This window comes from Bos mutus, chromosome 12 (assembly GCF_027580195.1).
Source record: "Bos mutus isolate GX-2022 chromosome 12, NWIPB_WYAK_1.1, whole genome shotgun sequence".
Classification (NCBI taxonomy): Eukaryota; Metazoa; Chordata; class Mammalia; order Artiodactyla; family Bovidae; genus Bos; species Bos mutus.
Genome location: NC_091628.1, coordinates 53,711,604 through 53,734,540, shown reverse-complemented (window position 1 = coordinate 53,734,540; position 22,937 = coordinate 53,711,604). Strand labels below are relative to the sequence as shown.

The 22,937-nt window shown below is 40.5% G+C and overlaps 1 protein-coding gene across 1 annotated transcript in view; it reads left to right on the top strand.

Moving 5' to 3' along the window:
- Positions 1-3,330: 3,330 nt before the first annotated feature.
- OBI1 (ORC ubiquitin ligase 1) overlaps positions 3,331-22,937 on the top strand; it is a 44,275-nt gene continuing 24,668 nt past the window's right edge. Inside the window, exons 1-3 of the mRNA XM_005906628.2 lie at positions 3,331-3,485; positions 19,219-19,354; positions 21,447-21,538. Coding sequence (XP_005906690.1) covers positions 3,414-3,485; positions 19,219-19,354; positions 21,447-21,538 — 300 coding nt within the window. The 5' untranslated portion in view covers positions 3,331-3,413. The remainder of the gene's footprint in view (positions 3,486-19,218; positions 19,355-21,446; positions 21,539-22,937) is intronic.

Below are 22,937 nucleotides of genomic sequence, written 5' to 3'. Positions count from 1 at the left end.
CACTCCAGTACTCTTGCCTGGAAAACCTCATGGACAGAGGAGCCTGGTGGGCTGCAGTCCATGGGGTCGCTGAGGGTCGGACACGACTGAGCGACTTCACTTTCACTTTTCCCTTTCATGCATTGGAGAAGGAAATGGCAACCCACTCCAGTGTTCTTGCCTGGAGAATCCCAGGGACGGGGGAGCCTGGTGGGCCGCCGTCTATGGGGTCGCACAGAGTCGGACAAGACTGAAGCGACTTAGCAGCAGCAGCAGCAGCAGAGGGGCTTTAGCCCATTCCAGGTGCTGTATCTGATCAAACTGCTCAGGTCACAGGATGCTTCATGGGGCTATGAAGAAGTTGAGAAAGAAATTGAGCAGAAAGTTAATGAGCCATGTATTCTTGCCTATTAACATAATAGCAATACTATTTAATGATTTGGGCCATACAATGTCTGTTTAGAATATGATTTGTCAAAAAAGAGAAATGCCTTTCATGGGGCAGAGGGAAGAATGAGTTCCTGGCCTTAAAGCATTTGCATTATTTAAAGCAAAGCCTGGGAATTGACCTAGAATCAATCTGGACCTAGAGAAAGTCCTAATTAGCCTATATTGCTAACAGTATTACTCAGAAATGTGTGTGTGTGTGTTACTTATCTACGAAGCATTAGTGAGCAGAGCAGGTATGTTATGGTATGAGCCTATCTGTGCTTATGCACACAGTAATACATGAATGAAAATGTAAAGATATACTACAGAATGTTAATAGTGATTACCACACAGGATCTAGAGGTGAAGCGTAAGGCTAGGGGAACTTTTGCTTATTATTTTATATATGTACAAATGGCATCATTTTCAAGATGATTCTTATTATGGTTATAATTAGCACAATGTAAAACAGTTTTCCATTTTGAAGTGAATAACAGGTAAACACAATGCTTAAGGTAGCCGGGTCTCTCATAAAGTTCAGTTCAGTTCAGTTCAGTTGCTCAGCCGTGTCCAACTCTTTGCTCATAAAGTTAGTTTGTGGCTAATGAAAATATTATGGTTTGTGGACTAGTCACTCAGTACTAGATATGAGATAAATTGAATACAATCCCAGACTTCAAGAAACTGTTGTGGGGGCAAGCACATAAACAACTATAATAAAATGTAACAAAGTTAGCTTAGCACAGAAACAGCTACATGGTCAGAGCACTAGAAGAGTATTCAGAAGCTATGATGATGATAGCTAACGTGGGGAGGGCTGTTGGAAATGGTCTAGGTTTAAATATTCTGGGGCTTCCCTGGCTCACATGGTAAAGAATCTGCCTGCAATGTGGGAGACCCAAGTTCAGTCCCTGGATTAGGAAGATTCCATGGAGAAGGGAATGGCTACCCACTCCAGTATTCTTGCCTGAAGAATTCCATTGACAGAGAAGCCTGGTGTGCTACAGTTCATGTGGTTGCAAAGAGTTGGACAAGACTGAGTGACAAACACTTTCACTTTAATCATTCTACTTAAAATGCAGGTTTTATTTTCTAAATATATTTTTTGTGACAGTATTAACACCAATCATCAGGATAATTAATAAATGAACTTTCCCTAGTAGCTTTGGAAAAGTCTTTTTTTTTTTTTTTTCCAGATTATCTTCAACATATCTTCCTATTGCATAGTCTCCAGGGATCTGTGGGAGAGACAGAATATTCTCAGCCCTTTATCCCATTCAAGATTGTGGGGATGACAGGTACAAAAACACCATGATAGGTTTAAACAAGGTGACAAGAACAAGGAAGAACACAGTAAGATGGGAAAAGGCAAACCTTGAATGACAGTAGGTAATGACCTGGATCTTTCTCATTCTTAAGCCTTAACCTATAGCCAGGAATACAAAAGATGCTTTAGCAAAACATGTGAAGCCTAGACCCCATTGAATATGACTTCAAATAGCCAGAAAATAGCCAAACCAGATGACTTTTAGCCCAGGCTTTCTGGAAAAGTGGCTGTTAAACAGACAAACAATGTGACTATTTTGCCCAGATCTCCAATTCCAAGCTCAGGGATGGTCTCCAATTCTTAGGAAATTAAGTTACTGAGCTGTATGGAAGAATTCTCATTGTCACTTATTAGTCGATTTTGAACTGGAACTGGCTGCTTCAAGTGAATTGCTGGCTGTGCCAATCTCATTATCTGTTCTTTTTATAGAGATGATAGTAAACATACACTGACCTCATTCACCACACACACACACACACACACACACACACACACACACGCTTTACCAATGAGGAAGCTAAGAAGCAGAGGGGTTAAACGACAGTTAAACAAATAAAAGCCAGTAGAGCCAGGAATTTGTTCAGGCTGGGATTTCTACCTTGCAGTCCAGGTGCAGAATCCCTTTAACCATGAAATTGCTTCTTGTAATTATACTGCTCTCCCCTGCAAGAAGAGTACTAAAAATAGTTACAGTTTTGTTTCTAAATCTTATTCACAGATTGCATTTGTTTACATAAATTGATCACACTGGCTCTTCCTTACTTAAATTGAAGTTAAACTCCAAATCTGTTATTTATACTTGATTCACTGTTTTTTGTTTTTTTTGTTTTGTTTTTTTTTCTCCATTGGTAGGAAGTGCTAACTTATAGCCTCACATTCTTCCTCAGAGCTTAACAGCCTAGGTGTACATTTCATTCCCAGCCAGGCGCCTGAAATGAAGAATTAAACGCTTGTGCGACTGCTGTAGGCGAGTGTGGATGGTTCACACTATTAGAAGCTTCTCACATGTGGGTGTAAATCACAGTCCACGGGTCTGATCGTTAAGTCTCTTTCAGATAGAAACTACAGGAGAACCAACAGTGAAAGCATGTCTTCACGGAGAGCAGCGATTAATGTACCCAACGTTTCTGAAACCACCGCGTGTCGTTTTTAAGGTGATATTACATCATTTAAGAATGTAAAGAGACCTGAACGCACAAAGTTGCTTGGAAAAATTTAAACGTAGAGACAATGTCTTTCCTCTTCCGTTTTTGACTGCGCCGCCTTTGCAGACTGTCAGGTTTAATCTTTAGGTGGAAAACTCTCCCCCAACTGCCCATCTTCCGGGCAAGATCCTGGGATTTCAAATCGCCTTTCCGCATCCTTCCTCTCCTCTCGCTACCAAACTTTCATTTAAACTTTCAAGATCCTCGACGCCCGTAGTAACCCGGCTTCCTTCCCGTTCTCAGGAATCCTTGCAGCTCCCTAACCGAGGAAAGTTTGTTTTCGAACTAAAAAGGAAGGAAAGGAGGAAGGGACCAGACGCCGGCCGCCGCGCGTCGGGAAAGCGCGTTTTCGTTTCCGCGGCCGGCGCGTCGTGGCCCTGCCCGGCCGCCGTAGCCGGCCTCGCGCGGCCTCAGTCGCTGGGAGAAGCCGCGGTCGGCGGGACTTCCGTGTTGGCGGGATTCTGAACGCTGCCATGGCTCAGACCGTGCAGAACGTTACATTGTCGCTCACTCTGCCCATCACGTGTCACATCTGCTTGGGGAAGGTAATGGGTGATGCCTGACACGGCTCCTAAACGGGGTTGGGTGTGCAGGGGCCCTCCGGAGCCCAGGGCTGGCTGGGTGTGCGGCGGGGACGCGGCGCGAGGCGCCGGGCTAGGTGAGGACGCCGACCCTGTGTTCTCCTCTGGCCAGGGAGGCCGCGTCCCCGGGGGACAGAGGGGACGAGTCGGGACTCACGGAGTCATCTGTGCGCCTTTCGGAAGAGGATGACAGCGGCGTGGGGTGGGGAAGTAAGGTGGCCTCAGCCGGGTGACTACCGGCGTCGAAGGAGGCCTGGTCAGAAATGAATCCCTGCAATTCACGCCCCCCCGGTGCCACCCCATTGCGGCTGAAATCACGTTTTCTGGGAGCCTCGCGACGGTTCCATCGTCCCCTGCACGAATTAGAGTGTTTTGTTCTTGGGCCTTCGGTGCTGGCTGGGGAGGCTTTTCCATTTTCAAGATAATTTTCTTAACTTCACTCGGCCTTGAGAGTGGCCTTTGCTCTGGGTTCAAAATTTGAAAAAGTAAATAGTACGTACCCCTGAATGACTTTTAGAATGGGAGATGTGGTCTTTAATTCCAAGAACGGATCAGCCACCAGGTAGAATACCCTCTCTCTTGTGATGCAAGAGGTGTCTACCGTGTTTATGAAACCAGGTGGAGAAAGTTGTAAGAGTTCTGAATTAGAAACGGAGTTTTGAAGGTTCTCATGCGTTTGTCTCCTCTTTCATTTCCATTTGTGCCTCCCGTTCGGTTTTTAAAAGAATATATTGTTTTACTATGCAGGTCCAGAAGAAACTTACCCCACCCCCCACGGTGAATTGTTTTACGTTTGTGGGGAATGGATAAATGTGATGTGTTTATGCCCTACACTGAAACTGCAACCACAAGCATAGCGTTAAGAAATGCAGACTTCATGGGGAAAGCATTTGAGTGCCAGTCAGTATGATCGTCTAATCCTCTAAGTCTATGTGAATTTTCTGAGTTCAGAAAGTAGTAGGAAGTCAGGCTTGGGAGAAACTGATAGCTCTTGATATACATCAGAATGAAATGCCAAGGAAATAGCAAAGATACTGTGAGAGGATATAGAGATGGCTTGATCAATTCTGATGGGAGAGCTTAAGAATGGCCTTTGGAGGGTGGTTATTTGAGCTTGGTACTTGCTAGTACTGCCTACCTTTGTAGCTGGGAGGAGGAGGAGATGATTCTGTTTGCTGCAGTCTACATTTGGCTCCTGACTTGAAGTTCCACAAGTTAACTTCTGAGTGAATTTACTCCCAACAGTGGCCTGTTAAAAGGCTGATAAAATATCCTTGGAAAATAATTTTCACTTGGTTGTAGTTGTGCACATTATATCTAGTTTCCATTAGTTAATGGGCTGTGTTGAAGATGTCTTCTGCCCGGTTGATTTTCCATACCTATGCTTTCTGTGTTTTAACAAAAATGATAACTAATAGAATATAGTGATTTGCAGATTACAAAACGCTTTTGTATGCATTTTATTATTTCATTTACCACTCTTATCAGTGCTGTGAGATAGGTAGGGCTGGTTTCCCCATTTTTCAGATAAGGAAACTAAGGCGTAGAATCTCCAGCATTTGAACCTCTGTTGTTTGCATTTGTGTCTTCAATAAGTTACATCCAAAATCTCAGATGAACTCATTCATAACAGCAGACACTTCTGGTGAATTTTTCCCTCCTATACTGGTTAGCTGTATTCTAGAATTATATCTAATAACAAAAGGTTTAGATCAGATCAGATCAGATCGGTCGCTCAGTCGTGTCCGACTCTTTGCGACCCCCTGAATCACAGCACGCCAGGCCTCCCTGTCCATCACCAACTCCCGGAGTTCACTCAGACTCATGTCCATCGAGTCAGTGATGCCATCCAGCCATCCCATCCTCTGTCGTCCCCTTCTCCTCTTGCCCCCAATCCCTCCCAGCATCAGAGTCTTTTCCATTGAGTCAACTCTTCGCATGAGGTAGCCAAAGTACTGGAGTCTCAGCTTTAGCATCATTCCTTCCAAAGAAACCCCAGGGCTGATCTCCTTCAGGATGGACTGGTTGGATCTCCTTGCAGTCCAAGGGACTCGCAAGAGTCTTCTCCAACACCACAGTTCAAAAGCATCAATTCTTCGGCGCTCAGCCTTCCTCACAGTCCAACTCTCACATCCATACATGACCACAGGAAAAACCATAGCCTTGACTAGATGAACCTTTGTTGGCAAAGTAATGTCTCTGCTTTTGAAAATGCTATCTAGGTTGGTCATAACTTTCCTTCCAAGGAGTAAGCGTCTTTTAATTTCATGGCTGCAGTCACCACCTGCAGTGATTTTGGAGCCCAGAAAAATAAAGTCTGACACTGTTTCCACTGTTTCCCCATCTATTTCTCATGAAGTGATGGGACCGGATGCCATGATCTTTGTTTTCTGAATGTTGAGCTTTAAGCCAACTTTTTCACTCTCCACTTTCACTTTTATCAAGAGGCTTTTTAGTTCCTCTTCACTTTCTGCCATAAGGGTGCTGTCATCTGCATATCTGAGGTTATTGATATTTCTCCCGGCAATCTTGATTCCAGCTTGTGTTTCTTCCACCCCAGCGTTTCTCATGATGTACTCTGCATATAAGTTAAATAAACAGGGTGACAATATACAGCCTTGACAAACTCCTTTTCCTATTTGGAACCAGTCTGTTGTTCCATGTCCAGTTCTAACTGTTGCTTCCTGACCTGCATACAGGTTTCTCAAGAGGCAGGTCAGGTGGTCTGGGATTCCCATCTCTTTCAGAATTTTCCACAGTTTATTGTGATCCACACAGTCAAAGGCTTTGGCATAGTCAATAAAGCAGAAATCGATGTTTTTCTGGAACTCTCTTGCTTTTTCCATGATCCAGCAGATGTTGGCAATTTGATCTCTGGTTCCTCTGCCTTTTCTAAAACCAGCTTGAACATCAGGAAGTTCATGGTTCACATATTGCTGAAGCCTGGCTTGAAGAATTTTGAGCATTACTTTACTAGCGTGTGAGATGAGTGCAATTGTGCGATAGTTTGAGCATTCTTTGGCACTGCCTTTCTTTGGAATTGGAATGAAAACTGACCTTTTCCAGTCCTGTGGCCACTGCTGAGTTTTCCAAATTTGCTGGCATATTGAGTGCAGCACTTTCACAGCATCATCTTTCAGGATTTGGAATAGCTTAACTGGAATTCTGTCACCTTCACTAGCTTTGTTCGTAGTGATACTTTCTAAGGCCCACTTGACTTCACATTCCAGGATGTCTGGCTCTAGGTGAGTGATCACACCATTGTGATTATCTTGGTTGTGAAGATCTTTTTTGTATAGTTCTTCTGTGTATTCTTGCCATCTCTTCTTAATATCATCTGCTTCTTTTAGGTCCATACCATTTCTGTCCTTTATCGAGCCCAACTTTGCATGAAATGTTCCTTTGGTATCTCTGATTTTCTTGAAGAGATCTCTAGTCTTTCCCATTCTGTTGTTTCCCTCTATTTCTTTGCGTTGATCGCTGAAGAAGGCTTTCTTATCTCTTCTTGCTATTCTTTGGAACTCTGCATTCAGATGTTTATATCTTTCCTTTTCTCCTTTGCTTTTTGCTTCTCTTGTTTTCACAGCTATTTGTAAGGCCTCCCCAGACAGCCATTTTGCTTTTTTGCATTTCTTTTCCATGGGGATGGTCTTGATCCCTGTCTCCTGAACAATGTCACGAACCTCATTCCATAGTTCATCAGGCACTCTATCTATCAGATCTAGGCCCTTAAATCTCACTTCCACTGTATAATCATAAGGGATTTGATTTAAGTCATACCTGAATGGTCTAGTGGTTTTCCCTACTTTCTTCAATTTAAGTCTGAATTTGGCAATAAGGAGTTCATGGTCTGAGCCACAGTCAGCTCCTGGTCTTGTTTTTGCTGACTGTATAGAGCTTCTCCATCTTTGGCTGCAAAGAATATAATCAGTCTGATTTTGGTGTTGACCATCTGGTGATGTCCATGTATAGAGTCTTCTCTTGTGTTGTTGCAAGAGGGTGTTTGCTATGACCAGTGCATTTTCTTGGCAAAACTCTATTAGTCTTTGCCCTGCTTCATTCCGTATTCCAAGGCCAAATTTGCCTGTTACTCCAGGTGTTTCTTGACTTCCTACTTTTGCATTCCAGTCCCTTATAATGAAAAGGACATCTTTTTTGGGTGTTAGTTCTAAACGGTCTTGTAGATCTTCATAGAACCGTTCAACCTCAGCTTCTTCAGCGTTACTGGTTGGGGCATAGACTTGGATTACTGTGATATTGAATGGTTTGCCTTGGAAATGAACAGAGATCATTCTGTCGTTTTTGAGATTGCATCCAAGTACTGCATTTCGGACTCTTTTGTTGATCATGATGGCTACTCCATTTCTTCTGAGGGATTCCTGCCCACAGTAGTAGATATAATGGTCATCTGAGTTAAATTCACCCATTCCAGTCCATTTCAGTTTGCTGATTCCTAGAATGTCGACATTCACTCTTGCCATCTCTTGTTTGACCACTTCCAATTTGCCTTGATTCATGGACCTGACATTCCAGGTTCCTATGCAATATTGCAAAAGGTTAATGATTTGTAAATAGACATTTTCTCATGTCTACTATGGAGACAAAAAGGCACAATTGGTTGACAGCCCCGAGTGCTGTATTCAGACTAAGTTCTAATCCAGGTCTTCCACTTAACTAATTCTATACAAGTTACTTAACTTATACAAGTTACTTAATGTCCCTAAGAGCAGTTTCCTTATCTGTACAGTGGGAGTGATAATAGTATTAGGGCTTCCCTGGTGGCTCAGACAGTAAAGAATCCACCTGCAATGCAGAAGACCTGGGTTCAGTCCCTGAGTTGGAAAGATCCCCTGAAGAAGGGCATAACAACCAGTATTCTTGCCTGGAGAATCTCCATGGACAGAGGAGCCTGGCAGACTGCAGTCCATGGGGTCACAGAGAGTCTAACATGATTGAGTGACTAAGCACATACAGACATAGTGTGAATCTTGACACTTATCATTTAAGAAATGTTAACCTTTGTTACAGGCACTGAGGCAGACAAACCCTCAAAAATGAGGAAACCAACTTTTTCAGTCACTGCTCCTCCCATTTGCTTCCTGAGGCCAGTACACTCAATTGATGAAGATTTACATTTCCAGAAGAGTAGGACCTGTTTGTTCTGGAAGTTGCCACAGTACATCCAGTGATTTTTTGTTGGTTCCATACTCTTTTGCCTTTTGTGTAGTTAAAGCAAATCTGATCTGCCTGTGCTACTCGGCCTCCCCTCCACACCAGTATTTATGGGGTGCTGGAGACAGTCTTTCATCTCCCTGACGCACACATTTCTGGCCACCTCTGGAGTCTGCCTTCAAGCCCTTCCTGGCTAGGCCTCATCTTTTGCTGCTCTCGCCATTTGTCCCTTACAGAGTTAACAGGTCTTCATTTTTTATTTTTCAACAGAATCAGGGGCCATTATCCCGAAGAGTTACTGTTAAAAAAAAAAAAAAAAGATGCATATTACTTAAGGAAATTAGGGGTGGGAGAGACTTTGAATTTGAAGAGATAGTTGCTGCTTGGAATGGGGGTGAAGGTGAAGAATGGTGGGGAGCAGTAGTCGAGATAGCCCAAATATGTATGTGGTTAATGCTTTGTCTTTTCAATACAAATGTACTTAAAATTGAAAAGTTTAAACATTTTGCATTTGCCACCCCCAACTGTACTTCAGTCTTAAAGGTGGATTATCTCTGTTCAGTGTTTAGCAGCGTTGCCAATATTGTAAGAGCTCTGTGTCACCTGGAGAGGTGAAGTGCACACCCTGTGAGACAGTTCATATATAACACTTTCTGGCCTATTCCGCTGTAATTTTTTCCCATGCCTTGGGCTAGTAGGCCAGCAAGCTGAAATGACCCAGCCCAGGATATTTAAGTGACATTTTGGTACTGCTGCCAGAATTCTACAGACCAGTTTATCTCTAGGTAATTCCAGGCTTTTATCTCTTCAATTAGGATTCAAGCTGTGAAAAGAAACTGTTGCACGTAATAGTTTTATTGACCAACTCTGCGTTTTGCCATGAGTGACAGCCAAATGTGGAATGCGGTTGGTTTTAATCAAAGGACAAAGGAGATTCTCAAGAGAAGTGGCAAGCGACTAGACTTCTAATACCGTTTAACAGTGATATAGCATATCCAATTATTTCTCACTTGAGAATGAATCCAAATTCGGGTACCACCCTTTAAGATAAATATACATAAACTGAAGTATTTGAAATCATTTGGAAAGGATTTGAAATTGAGATTGGAATATAGATGGAACAGAATAGTGTTGGAGTGAACAGACATGATAGCAACTCATTAAATAATTAAAAGTATTTCCATTTGGAAGGGATCAAACTTTGTGTAGCTCTACAATATTAAGATTTATACTTAATATAAATGGAAACTTTCTGGCTGAAATAATCAGAAATGAAATTAGCTTTCTTACAATGTGTCCAGTCGTAGGATAGACTGTTTTCCACTGGGAATACTATGGGAAAGAACCCTTCTTTCAGGGAGGACTTCTTGCTTTGCTTTCTACACACATCATTGATTTAAAAGGTTGAAAAGAGGTAGGGCTAGGTGTTACCTCTAGGGCCAGAGGTAACACCTTAGCAACCTAGCATCCTAACTCTCGGTTGACTAAATTCATTAATCAGTGCTCATCAAGGGCTGTCGATTGGCCAGAGAGCCATCCTCCTCAGTACATTGAATCCATGTTTGAGTCTTGATTGCCCCTCAGTTCCCAAGAGTGGGTTTAAGAACCAGCCTTGTACATAATCATCACAAGAATTTGCTTTGAAAAAAAGCCATGTGGAGTAAAAGTTTTGCTTTTTCTCCCTTATCTAGATTAAAATAAGCTTCAAGAATGCAGACACTTTCAGAAAAGTATAACAATAGTGTGTTTTCACATAGAGTATAATAAAAATTAATTCAAAAAAGTGTTGATATATTCTGGTAATTTTCAAGTTTGGCATATAATAGCTGGCATATAATTTACTTCACAAATAAGATTCCAGTTTATCCTGAAAGCCTTCTAGGTAGGGATAAAGGTGGGAGAGGGGAGGTGTATTAGCTTTCTTTCTAACCCAGACAGAATTGGAGACCCAGACCAATAGGCATTAAGTAGCTTAGTTCTCAGGATCACACAGTTTTAAAGTTCTAGTCCTAAATTCTGGCCCAGAGCCAAAGATTTCTTGCAACATAGCAAGAGCAATCCAGGAATTTTGTTTTTAAAAATTGCCAAATTTGTAAGGTTGAGAAGGTAGGCTCTTCCTACAGTCATTTATCCCTCAGCTTTGTTCTTCAGTCTTTCTGTAGTAGGCCTCCTCTAGTGAAACCCGTGAAGTTTTGATATTGGTGCAAGAGAAGGGAAAAGAAAGGTTAGCTCTAGTCTCCAGTAAAGGTGACTGAAGAGCAGAGAAATTGATTTTAAATGTATTTGCCAGACCAGTTGGTAAAGTTTATCTACAGCCTTTTCCCTTGCATCACCTCCATTAATACAGTATCTCTTTTCTGCAATCCCTGCTGATCCCAGTGTCTTGATTCTTTCAGGTGTATTTCCTCTATTTCTTACTCCCTGATTATTGTTTACTAAACTTGCTCTCAGGAAGAAAGATCTGTTTCTTAATTGAAAGAGCACTCAATTTGCATGTTTAATGGTGGTCGAATGCTGGCTCTGCCACTTAGAACACGTATTTATTTCCTTGAGTCTCAGTTTCCACTGGCTGCAAATTAATTTGATACTATCAACCCCATTAGATTGTTAGGGAAATTCGTGTACATTTCCCAGACCAGCAGTTCTCAATAGGATGGAAGTGCATTTTGTTGTGTGGATCACAATAAACTGTGGAAAATTCTGAAAGAGATGGGAATCTCAGACCACCTGACCTGCCTCTTGAGAAACCTGTATGCAGGTCAGGAAGCAACAGTTAGAACTGGACATGGAACAACAGACTGGTTCCAAATAGGAAAAGGAGTTTGTCAAGGCTGTATATTGTCACCCTGTTTATTTAACTTACATAGCAGAGTACATCATGAGAAACGGTGGGGTGGAAGAAACACAAGCTGGAATCAAGATTGCCGGGAGAAATATCAATAACCTCAGATATGCAGATGACAGCACCCTTATGGCAGAAAGTGAAGAGGAACTAAAAAGCCTCTTGATAAAAGTGAAAGAGGAGAGTAAAAAATGTTGGCTTAAAGCTCAACATTCAGAAAACGAAGATCATGGCATCTGGTCCCATCACTTCATGACAAATAGATGGGGAAACAGTGGAAACAGTGTCAGACTTTATTTTGGGGGGGCTCCAAAATCACTGCAGATGGTGATTGCAGCCATGAAATTAAAAGACACTTACTCCTTGGAAGGAGAGTTATGACCAACCTAGATAGCATATTGAAAAGCAGAGATATTACTTTGCCAACAAAGGTCCGTCTAGTCAAGGCTATGGTTTTTCCTGTGGTCATGTATGGATGTGAGAGTTGGACTGTGAAGAAAGCTGAGCACCAAAGAATTGATGCTTTTGAACTGTGGTGTTGGAAGAGACTCTTGAGAGTCCCTTGGACTGCAATGAGATCCAACCAGTCCATCCTAAAGGAGACCAGTCCTGGGTGTTCTTTGGAAGGACTGATGCTGAGGCTGAAACTCCAATACTTTGGCCACCTCATGCAAAGAGTTGACTCATTGGAAAAGACCCTGATGATGGGAGGGATTGAGGGCAGGAGGAGAAGGGGGCGACTGAGGATGAGATGGCTGGATGGCATCACTGACTCGATGCATAGGAGTTTGGGTGAACTCCGGGAGTTGGTGATGGACAGGGAGGCCTGGCGTGCTGTGATTCATGGGGTCGCAAAGAGTTGGACACAACTGAGCGACTGAACTGAAGTGAACTGAGAGATATTTCTGATTGTCTTCAGAGCAGTGCTACTCACATCTAGTAGACAGAGCCTCAGGGTGCTTTTAGCTAAACATTCCATAATATATAGGACAGCCTTCTACAACACCAAAATTTTTGTTCCAAAATGTCAGTAGTGCCAAAATTGACAAACCCTGCCCTAAACCCTTGTGTAACTCCTGTTAGGGAAATCTAGGATAGATTTTGGACTTCCCCGGTGGCTCAGACAGTGAAGAATCTGCCTGCAGTGCAGAAGGCCTGGGTTCAGTCTGCCGGTCGGGAATATGACCTGGAGGAGGGCATGGCAACCCACTCCAGTGTTCTTAGCTAGAGAATCCCATGGACAGGGAGCCTTGTGGACCACAGTCCACGGAGGCACAAAGAGCCAGACACAACTGAGTGACTAAGCACAGGATAGATAGTAATGGACAGCACCTTTAGGTCTGACTCCTTCCAGATATTTGCTTTTTAAGAAAGGGATTTTTGGTGATAAAGTCTCTCAAAACTGAAACATCTTCAGATAAAAGACACTATGTAGTAGAATTATATATTATTGGGCTAATATTTCTTGTACCTAGGACTGCCTCCTCAGGCCCATTCCAGTGAGAGAAGAGCCTTCTTTTCACACATTCCTTCATCTTCTCTTTCTCTTCTTCCTCCTCCTCACCAGCTTCACTGGGCATTACCCTGGGATATCACTTCAGCATGCTTACTCCAGATGAGTTTGGAATTGTACATGCCACTTATCTTTGCCATTGTTGTCTTGCATGTTTTTTTCATAAGGGTGCTTACTATGTTAATGCCACAGATCTCATTTGAGAGTAAATAGAATAAAAAGTCTAATAATATAGGCAAATTATGACTATTTCATATCTTGAGAAGATCTTATTAAAGGAAATTATTTGTGTGTGTGTTTTGCTGTTATATATAGCAGGATCTGAGTAGAGGAGATGGGTGGACAGGAGTTGAGGGAGGGCTACATTCTTTGTATTTTGTTTCTGTAGTTTATGGTCAAATAAATAACAAGTAATTTGTTCTAGGAGTTCCTTCTCATTTATCAGTTCCTGTTCTCCTAAGTAAATTTAAACCATTGTCTAGAAATCTTCATCTGATAAGTACATGATCCAAAGAAATGAAGTAGTGAGCTGTTTCAAAATCCAGCACAACGGTGGCCATAATACCAGGTATTAACAGTGCTGACGAGTCTCCTTTGGGTGACACTGCCAGCGGCTTTCAGCTGACAGCCAAGTAGTCTGCCTGCGGTTGTTCTTCGGTATCATTTTGGCAAATTAAATGAAAAGGTTAAACTTACACTTTTTCAAAATTTGGCAGTGGCCATTGACCTTTTGCTTCTTGGATGTTTTTAGGAGCATTAGCCTTTCATTTTAATACATCAAAATTCACTTATGTTAATATTAGAGTGTGCATTGTATAAGTTGTTGGTGGTGGAGACAAAGATGAGCAGGACAGTGCCCCTGCCCCCTGGGAGCCTAAAATCAAATAGGGAAAGCAGGATATAGATAATTTTCCAAGTCCAGTGAACATTAAATCATTGCATAAGAAATGCGCTTATGAGAATTCAATAAAGATCCAATTAATTCTAAAAAAAAGATTACTGAAGGTCTTACAGAAGAGGTAAACCTTGATTTTCATCTCAAAAGATGGGAAGGATTTTATTTTGATTGGGTAAGTTGCAGGCCAGCAGAACATATCAAGCTAAAAAATGAGAGCCCAGTAAATAATAAGTCTGTGTTCTTCATATTCTTTTTGATGAACATCAGGTGTATATCTATGTGGTTGAAGTATTGGTTTTGTCCAGTATTGAAATGGATTAAAGGAAATGGCCATTTAAGAAGCAGATTGCATTATTCTTTGGATGCTGTACTCAAAACTGTGAGTAGGGGGAAAAAGTTGTTTTGCAGGAGAGCAGTGCTCCGTATTGTAGCTGGGTGGCTCTGGCATCAGTGTGAAAGGTGGACAGGAGTGAACATGTGACAGCAAGGATGCTTGGAAGAGGTCATTGCAGTAGCTGGGGTAAGAGAAGGGGAACCTGAACTCACTGAGTTGAAGATAGAAAAAGAAGGGATAGATGGTAAGTAAAAGAACATTTAGTGGTAGGTTTGCCACATTTCGACTATTTGGGGATATACTTTTTTCCCCCACATTATACCATCTCTGGAGTCTTGTTGTATTTTATAAGCCATGGCATCTTACAGGGCTTCTTGTGTGGCTTAGCTGGTAAAGAATCTGTTTGTGATGTGGGAGACCTGGGTTTGATCCCTGTTTTGGGAAGATCCCCTGGAGAAGGGAAAGGCTACCCACTCCAGTGTCTTAAATTTTTCATCCTTTTTTCCTGGTGATACATAAGATATGGATATATCTTAAAATCCCTGGCTTTTTAAACTGATACATGATAACAGAATTTGGTGCCAGATTGGATGGTGAAGGTGAGTAAAAAGGGTGAGTCAGAGAACTCTGAGTATTCTAGACCAAGGGATGAGGTGGAGATGCCATTAATTTAGACAAGAGAGAGTACAGGAGCGGGGTGAATGTGTGGAGGCTGGGCTTATCTTTGGGCATACTATGGTTGGGGCAGCTTTAAGATCGCAACATGCAGTTGGCTCCTGGGCATGTGAATATAGTCCTTGTCTCCCTGCCCCCACCCTTTTTTCTTTTCTTTTCCTTTTCTTTCTTTTCTCTTGAGGAATTGCTAAGTGGAAGTCTCTGTGCTTACATCTTTATATTATTAAATCTTAAACAACAGCTGAATGAAAAGTGTACTAGGTTAAACCATATATCTCAGAACCGGAAACTGATGCCATTGTTTAACTAACGGGCTAATCCAAAGTCAAACAGCTCAATAGGTAGTAGAGCTGGAGTCTGCCCCAGGTTTCTTTTGAAGCCTAAGCTCTGCCACTTACTGAGATCCAGTTACAGAGGCTTCTCAGGAACTATTACTGTAGAAAAGATGTTAACACTATGTAATACATGAGATTGAGAGAAAATAGAACTTTGTCAGATAAGGTATCCCAGGACAAAACTTTAGGGAAAGCAGCTATGCCACCTCCTGTAATCTGATTGTGAGCGTCTCACTTTCCGCTCCTCTTCTTATCACACCGACTCCTCCAGTGTTACTTTAGCCTTTTCATGTCATCGTTGCCACTCACAGACTCAACAGTGTTTGACCATCCTGCTCCATACATGACCCTAGTAAATGTACTTTCTTATCTTTCAAAATAATTGCTTTAATCTATTTTCTCCAGTTGATATTCCTCCCTGCTTCCGACTTACAGCTGGTAATCTCACCTCCTATTTGACAGACAAAATAAAAGTAGTTGGAACATGAGTTCTCCCATCTTTCTATCAACAGATCTTCCATCCTCTGTGTTTGTTCTTATAGCCTTGGTTTTCTTCCCTTTTGTTAAATTGGAAGATAGCTCCTCACTCCATATGAGCCACAATCTGCCTGCTTGTGCTTTGGATCTCATTCCCCTCTTGACTGCTTAGCAACGTTGCTATCTATGGCTCTGATCCCTCCCTGTCTTCCTCTATCATTAACTAATATCTGCTTTTTTACCATACCATTTGCATTATCATTCCTTTCCGTGGCCACATGTTGTGCTCTCTCCTTTACAGCAAAACATGAAAGATGACCTGCCTGTAGTCTCTGTCTTCATTTCTTCACTTTTCCTTGTCTTGCACTCTCGAATCAAGTTTCCATCTCAGTGCCAATATTCACTGGAAACAGTGCTTGTCAATTACAGACCACAGTGACTTCCATGCAGTTAAATCTTATAGTCACTTCTCTGTCCACATCAAATTCAGTCTCTCTTCAACATTTGACATGAGTGACCACTCTTGGAAAACCTTCCTGTGTAACACCATGTTCTCCCGTCCTCCAGCACAGTCCCTCCTCCTCATTTCCCTTTGCCAGTTGCTCCTCCTCTTCCTCTGTGTGCTGGAATGTATACTGTTCTGCCCATGCAGGGGATCTTCTCCAGTCCTGTGACTTTAAATGCCATCTTTTATGCCAATGATCCTCAGACCTTGCCTTGTCCATTTAAAAGCCAGGTTGGTGTCACAAACTTAATAGACCAAAGCAGAATTCTTGATTTCCACCACGTGTGAGGCCTTCTTTTTTGCAGTGAAAGTTGCTCAGTGGTGTCTTGACTCTTTGCAACCCATGGACTGTAGCCTTCTAGGCTCCTCTGTCCATGGATTTTCCAGGCCAGAATACTGGAGTGGGTAGCTGTTTCCTTCTCCAGGGGATCTTCCCAATCCAGGGACTGAACCCAAGTCTCCCACACTGCAGGCGGATTCTTTACCAGCTGAGCCACCAGGGGAGCCTAAGAATACTGGAGTGGGTAGCCTATCCCTTCTCCAACAGATCTTCCCGACCTAGGAATCAAACCAGGGTCTCCTGCATTACAGGTGGATTCTTTACCAGCTGAGCTACCAGGGAAGTTTTTAGTTTGGATATTTAATCTTTGTTAGCCGGGGTCCAGCCCCGGCTGTTATGAGAGCATTTACTTAGAAAATGCCAATTAGATGTGTGCTTCTAATGAGGGAAGCCTATACGGAGTGGAAGAGTGTTTTGAATCCCCTTAATATGCACGGTTTTATGTTTTGAGCATTGACTTTCATTCATTTTCAGATGAATTAATGACTAAAACCAGAAATAAACTCACTGCCCTAAAAGTCCAAGGAGATAACTGTTAACCAGCCATCTTAATTTGGGGGTACACATCCTGCCAGGAGCCTTCTAGGAACATGGAATATGTGCTTGTGAGTGTGTGTCTGTGTGCCTGTGTTTGGGGAAGCTACCGGATAGGCAGAGTAGTATCTTCCTGGTACTTTCATTGAGAATTTTTTGTTCCGAAAACATTTTCTGACTTAGGGATAAGATTAAAACACCCGTGAATGTATTATGGTCTGGACTTCAGAAACAGATGAATTTTTAGAAAAAACTAACCTTCAAAGAGAGTTCAGGTTTGTCTGCCTCTTGAGACTCTGACCAGGAGTACCTCCCAGATGAGCCCTCATTCCTTGTTGTTGGTAGGAGCGCTTGGGAAGGAGTGCTGTGCTTCATGGTCTTACTGTGTTTGAAAGTCTGTCTGTCTGTGTTTTAATTAGCCCTATCAAATCAGTTGAACTCAATGAATTAGAATTGGTATTTCTCCAAGAGGAAGTCTAAATCTGTGCAGAGTTTTCTTCTCTGTTTAGTTTTCTTCTGTTAGTGTTCATAATCAAGGGAGCATCTGAATGTTTGGAAAGCCAAACTAAACCCAGAGAGCTCTTTGCAGGGAGACTTAAAATGACTGCCTGCCTGGCATGGATTGTTGTACATTTGTGATTTCTTTGAGAGTTGGGACCCCTTTCAAATTAGTGAGCAAGATACTCAGTATCCTTCTGAGGCAGATATAGAGCAACATCGATGTTTGTGAAAAGTGGTTTGTGGTGGTTCTGCCTTTCATTCCCCCTCTACTCATTCCACTTTTCCTTGATCTTCTTGTCCCTAATGCAGAAGGACTCTACAGTGGTAGTGTTTTTATTATTAGAACAAAATACTGAAAATGGCTATAAAGTATTTTGAGTCCCATGGTAAAAATATCACATAAATAAAGTGAAAGCCTTCTGTGTCCTTTTCTATTTTTGTTTTATCTTGTTACATTTATGCTGTTTGAAGAATATTCAGTCATTATTCCCTCTGGCAAGTTCCCCAATATGTGGAATTTTAAATAGTGTCTTAATAGCAATTACTTTATTCAACAAACCTTTATTGAGTACCTGCTGTGTACTAGGCTGTCCCTAGGTACCAGAGATTCAGAAGTGAATGATATGAAGGAAGTTATTGCTCTTCCAGAGTTTCCATTCTAAAAGAGGAGATAAATACAAATTTATAAGAAATATGTAAACTAACGTATAAAGTCAGGTAGAAAACTAAATCAGCTTCTTCTATTTTCTCTCTGATACAACAGCTACACACAGCCAAAACAAAACACATACATTGTTAACCCCGAGCAAGCCACCTGATCTCTTCACCTTGGTTTCCTTATTTGTAAAGTATATTTACTGTTTATCTTTCAGGATTAGAGAGAGAGGATATGCATGGGAAACTCATTGTAAAATATAAGACAATATAAATGTAAAGTATTTGTACTTGATTACATTGAGTCAAAGATTGATTTATTTGATGTATGTCAGTATTTCTGTCAGCATTGTTTGCTATTTAGATTATAAACCACTTGAGTGTATGTCCTGTCTTTTAGGGTTGTTTTAACTTTCGTGCCTCTGGTTTTGAGGGCATTCTTGTAAGACGTCAGTGCTAAATTGTTGATTGCTATTGCTCTGTAATATAGTGGAATGAATTGAGGGAAGGATTTCAAGCATTATATGGATGACTGGACTAAATAATCTTCAAAGAACCTTCTAGACCTGACATTTTATAATCCTTGACTAGAACAGTTGAAGAAAAATTGCCCCAGCCTTAGTGGAACAAAATGCATTTTCTCTTTGGCAGTAAGTGTGATTTGGAACAAAATAAAACCATTTCTTAATGTATCAAAAGTTTCCATCTCTATGACCAGATATGTAAGCTAGTAACTGTCACACGTGTGTAAGAAACAGTGTGGTAGCAGAAGCAGTTTTTATGAATACTAGATATGGCTTCTTAAAGCACCTGCTGCTGTACTCTAGAGCAGCGATTTGTTTGCTCTAAGCTAAACCTGTTGAGATTCTGGTTATGACTGTTGCCCTGTACTAAAAGTAGTGTTTCCTTTTTCAAAGGTACGCCAGCCTGTCATATGCATCAACAACCATGTGTTTTGTTCGGTTTGTATCGACTTGTGGTTGAAGAATAATAGCCAATGTCCAGCCTGCAGAGTCCCCATCACTCCTGAAAATCCTTGCAAAGAAATTATTGGTAAGAGTCTATTGTAAAAACACATAGAAACTGATTTAAAAGTGTTTAAATAGTGTCTGTCTGGAGGAAAACTGAAATGGACAACTTTTGGTGGTGTTATTTTGCCAGTATCATACTGGGTGGATTGGTCATTTGGCATAATCTATATAAGTGGAGCAACTGAGGAGCGTGAAGCACTGTGAGAAATCACAGAGCCTTCTGGAACTTTGATTCTGGTAGAGGCTGTCCATATGGATGAAGTGTTTTTTTTTTTTTTTTAATATTTATTTATTTATTTATATGGGTGCACCAGTTCTTAACTGCAGCCAACAGTTTAAAAAGCAGACAAACAAAAAGGCCCACAGAGTTCAAACAAGCTAGCTCAGCTAGGAACGTGGAGAAGGGATTCATGAAGCAGTGGCCTCTAAGATTTAAGGATAGATAAATTTTCAGTTGGTAAAGGGGAGAGAGGCCATTTCTTGTAGAGGGAGCAGCATTCACTGCAGTTGGGAAACAGGAAAGTCTAGTTGGGTCTGACTGTTGAAATAAGACTGAAAAGGTAAATTAAGACTTCAGCGCAGAGCATCTCGAGTGACAGACTGAATCAGGGAGTTGCTGTATGGGTGAGAAGGGTAAGTGGGCATGATGGTTTTGAGCAGGGGAATGGCATAAGCCAAAGTGTGTACTAGGAATATTACTCAGGTGATGATACATAGTTTGGGCTTCAGGGGAGAATCAGGACATGAGTAGGTCAGACTCTTGCCCAGGTGAGGGAGAATGTGAGTCTGGATTAAGGGTATGAAAAAGAACATTCAGTGCTATAGTCATGTAGGTAAAGTGGGGTAGGGAAGGTGGTAGGGATAAAACTTGAACTGGAAGATTCTTGGAAAATGAAACATTTAAAGAGCTTTTATAGTGTTATTTCTTTTAGATTGCTAAAATGATTTTTGTTTGTTTCTGCTTTAGGAAGAATTGAAAGTGAATTGATGATAGCATGAATCATTGGGAAAAAAACCTTTTGTCTTTGTAATAGTCCAAAATTAGGGAAAATGGACTTATATAAAGTTTTTATAATAGAAAGGAAGGTATATATGCTAGAACAAAAGAAGAACCATTGGAACTTTGAAACTAAGCAATCTGAAAGGGAATCAGAGGTGGCTCCAAGGTTTCTCTCTTGGGTACCTGGGTGAAGTCTTATAGAGGAATATTTCTGTGCTGTGCTGCAAACTGGAGTGTCAGTCTCTCAGCCTCTGCTTTTTTATCTGCACTGATCTTTACTAGGAGTCAGGTCTTTCCTTGCAGACTATGAGCTTTGTTGATTAAAATGATTTAAATGTTTTTTTCCCAGCTTCTTTTCACATCCCTTCTTTCTTCATTCATTTGTATCTAAGTGATATTTCATAAATTCTCTGAAGTAAAATGGTTTATCCATCCTTGCATTTGGATGGAGTCCTGTGAAAAAGAACGTTTGTAAATGCCTTTGTTATCATGATGCTAAGAAGTACAAAGAACGTAACCACAGGATAAGTGAAGAGCTCTCAGAAAGAATACATTTTGAGTGTGTATATGTGAGTTACTGTGGGCATACAATTAATGCTGTGATTTATAATCCATCGTAACTGGGTTGTTAGAATCAGTGAAAAGACACATTCATCTTTTCAGTTGTGTTACTAGTAACTATATATATTTGAATACATTAGCTATAATAATATATATTATAATATGTATATCATATATGTGACATATAAGATAATATATTTGATAATTATATAATATTGATTTATACAACAAATAATATTTTAATTATACAGCTTATTGGTTCGATATAATCACTGATTTTATTATTAACAGTTGTCTGGTATTCAAAATTTGCAGTAGTTCAAATGAGTTAATAAATATAGCCTTTGCCTTCATTGAGTTTAATAAGATACACAGGTAAGTAAACATAACATGATATTTTACTGAAAGTATTTCTGATGGTATTACTTACTTATTTTTTCTCAGAATTGAAGTACAGAAAAGGATGGCAGCACAAAGAGGATGTAAGAAAAAGGATAGAAATTAAGCTAGAGTCTACATAGAAAGGTTAGATTTTTTTTTTTTTGTCCTATAGGAGGAACAAGTGAAAGTGAACCTATGCTAAGCCATACAGTCAGGAAGCATCTTCGGAAAACCAGACTTGAATTACTTCACAAAGAATATGAGGTAAATACTAAGTAAATGTTAAATGATGACAGCATTAAATTCTAGGTAAAACTGAGCTATCAGTCTGGACTTCTTAGAGTAAGTATCCAGTGAAATCTTACGTTAAATGCCAGTTTAAAAATATCTTATTTGATAAATTCTTTTTTCCTTTCCTGTTTCAAATAGGGAAACAGATGGAAACATTTCCTCTTTTTCTTGCTTTTAATTTTAAATTTGTGCTCAACAGAAACATCATTTTTTAAGTTGCTCCCTCAAGAAGTTGGGAGATAAAGGAAACTCTCATGTAGAAGTCAGTCTTCCAACCCCATGAGGCATTATGAACGCAAACAAGTACTGTAACCTTCATTCTGTCTTTGTGTCTACCTGTAAATTCACTGCTAATTATAAGTCTGATAAGTTCTGGTAAAGAAAATATACTTATGTCAGCTACCGACAAAGAGATTTTGGTTTGAGATATGCTATTGCTTTAATTCTTTTTTTTTTGTTTTTTTTGCATGTTTTAAAAAACATTTTTTAAATGTTTGTTGAATTTTTAAAACATGTTTTTAAAAAATTATGTATATTTAAGGTGTAAAACATGTTTTGATATACATGGTGAAGTGATGACTTCAGTCAAACTAATTAGCATAGCCATCTCCTCACATAGTTACTTTTTCTGTGTGTGTGTGTGGTGAGGGCACCTGAAGTCTACTCGGCAGTGTCCAGTAGATAGTACAGTATTATTACCTATAGTCATCATGCTATACAGGAGGTCTCTAGACTATCTCTAGCTGCAACTCTGTACCCCTTTAACCATCTTCCTGTTTCTCCCACCTCCCCATTTCCCCCACCTTCCATTCTTGGTAACCACTGTTTAACTCTGCTTCTGTGTGTTTGACTCTTTAGATTCCACATATATGTGAGATCATGCAGTTGTTTTCTGCATGTGATTTGACATGTAGGTGATTTGACATGGTGATGGAATTTTTTCTAAATTAGCTTCATGCTAATGGATATATATACTTTTGAATAAACATTAAGTCCAGCTGTCATTTTATATTGACTAAATGGGGGATAATATTGCTCTCTTCCTTTGACACAAAATATCTTTAAATTACACTACATAAATGGAAACCAGTTCAGCTGCTTCAAAATTTTTTTGAAATAAAATAGGGCATAGATAAATGACTGAATAAATGTTCATTCATATGTGTTTTCTTGTTTATATTTATTTATTCATTAATTTATTCAAACGAGTAAAGCTCTTTTCTCATTTTATAATGCATTTAACTCAAAACATATTATAATTTAAAATAGTAAATAGTTCTATCTGTGTTAAAACTAAAATGTATTCTTATTTATGTAATGAATATTTATCACACTTAGATACTAATCAAATTAATGCTTTAGGAGATTGCTG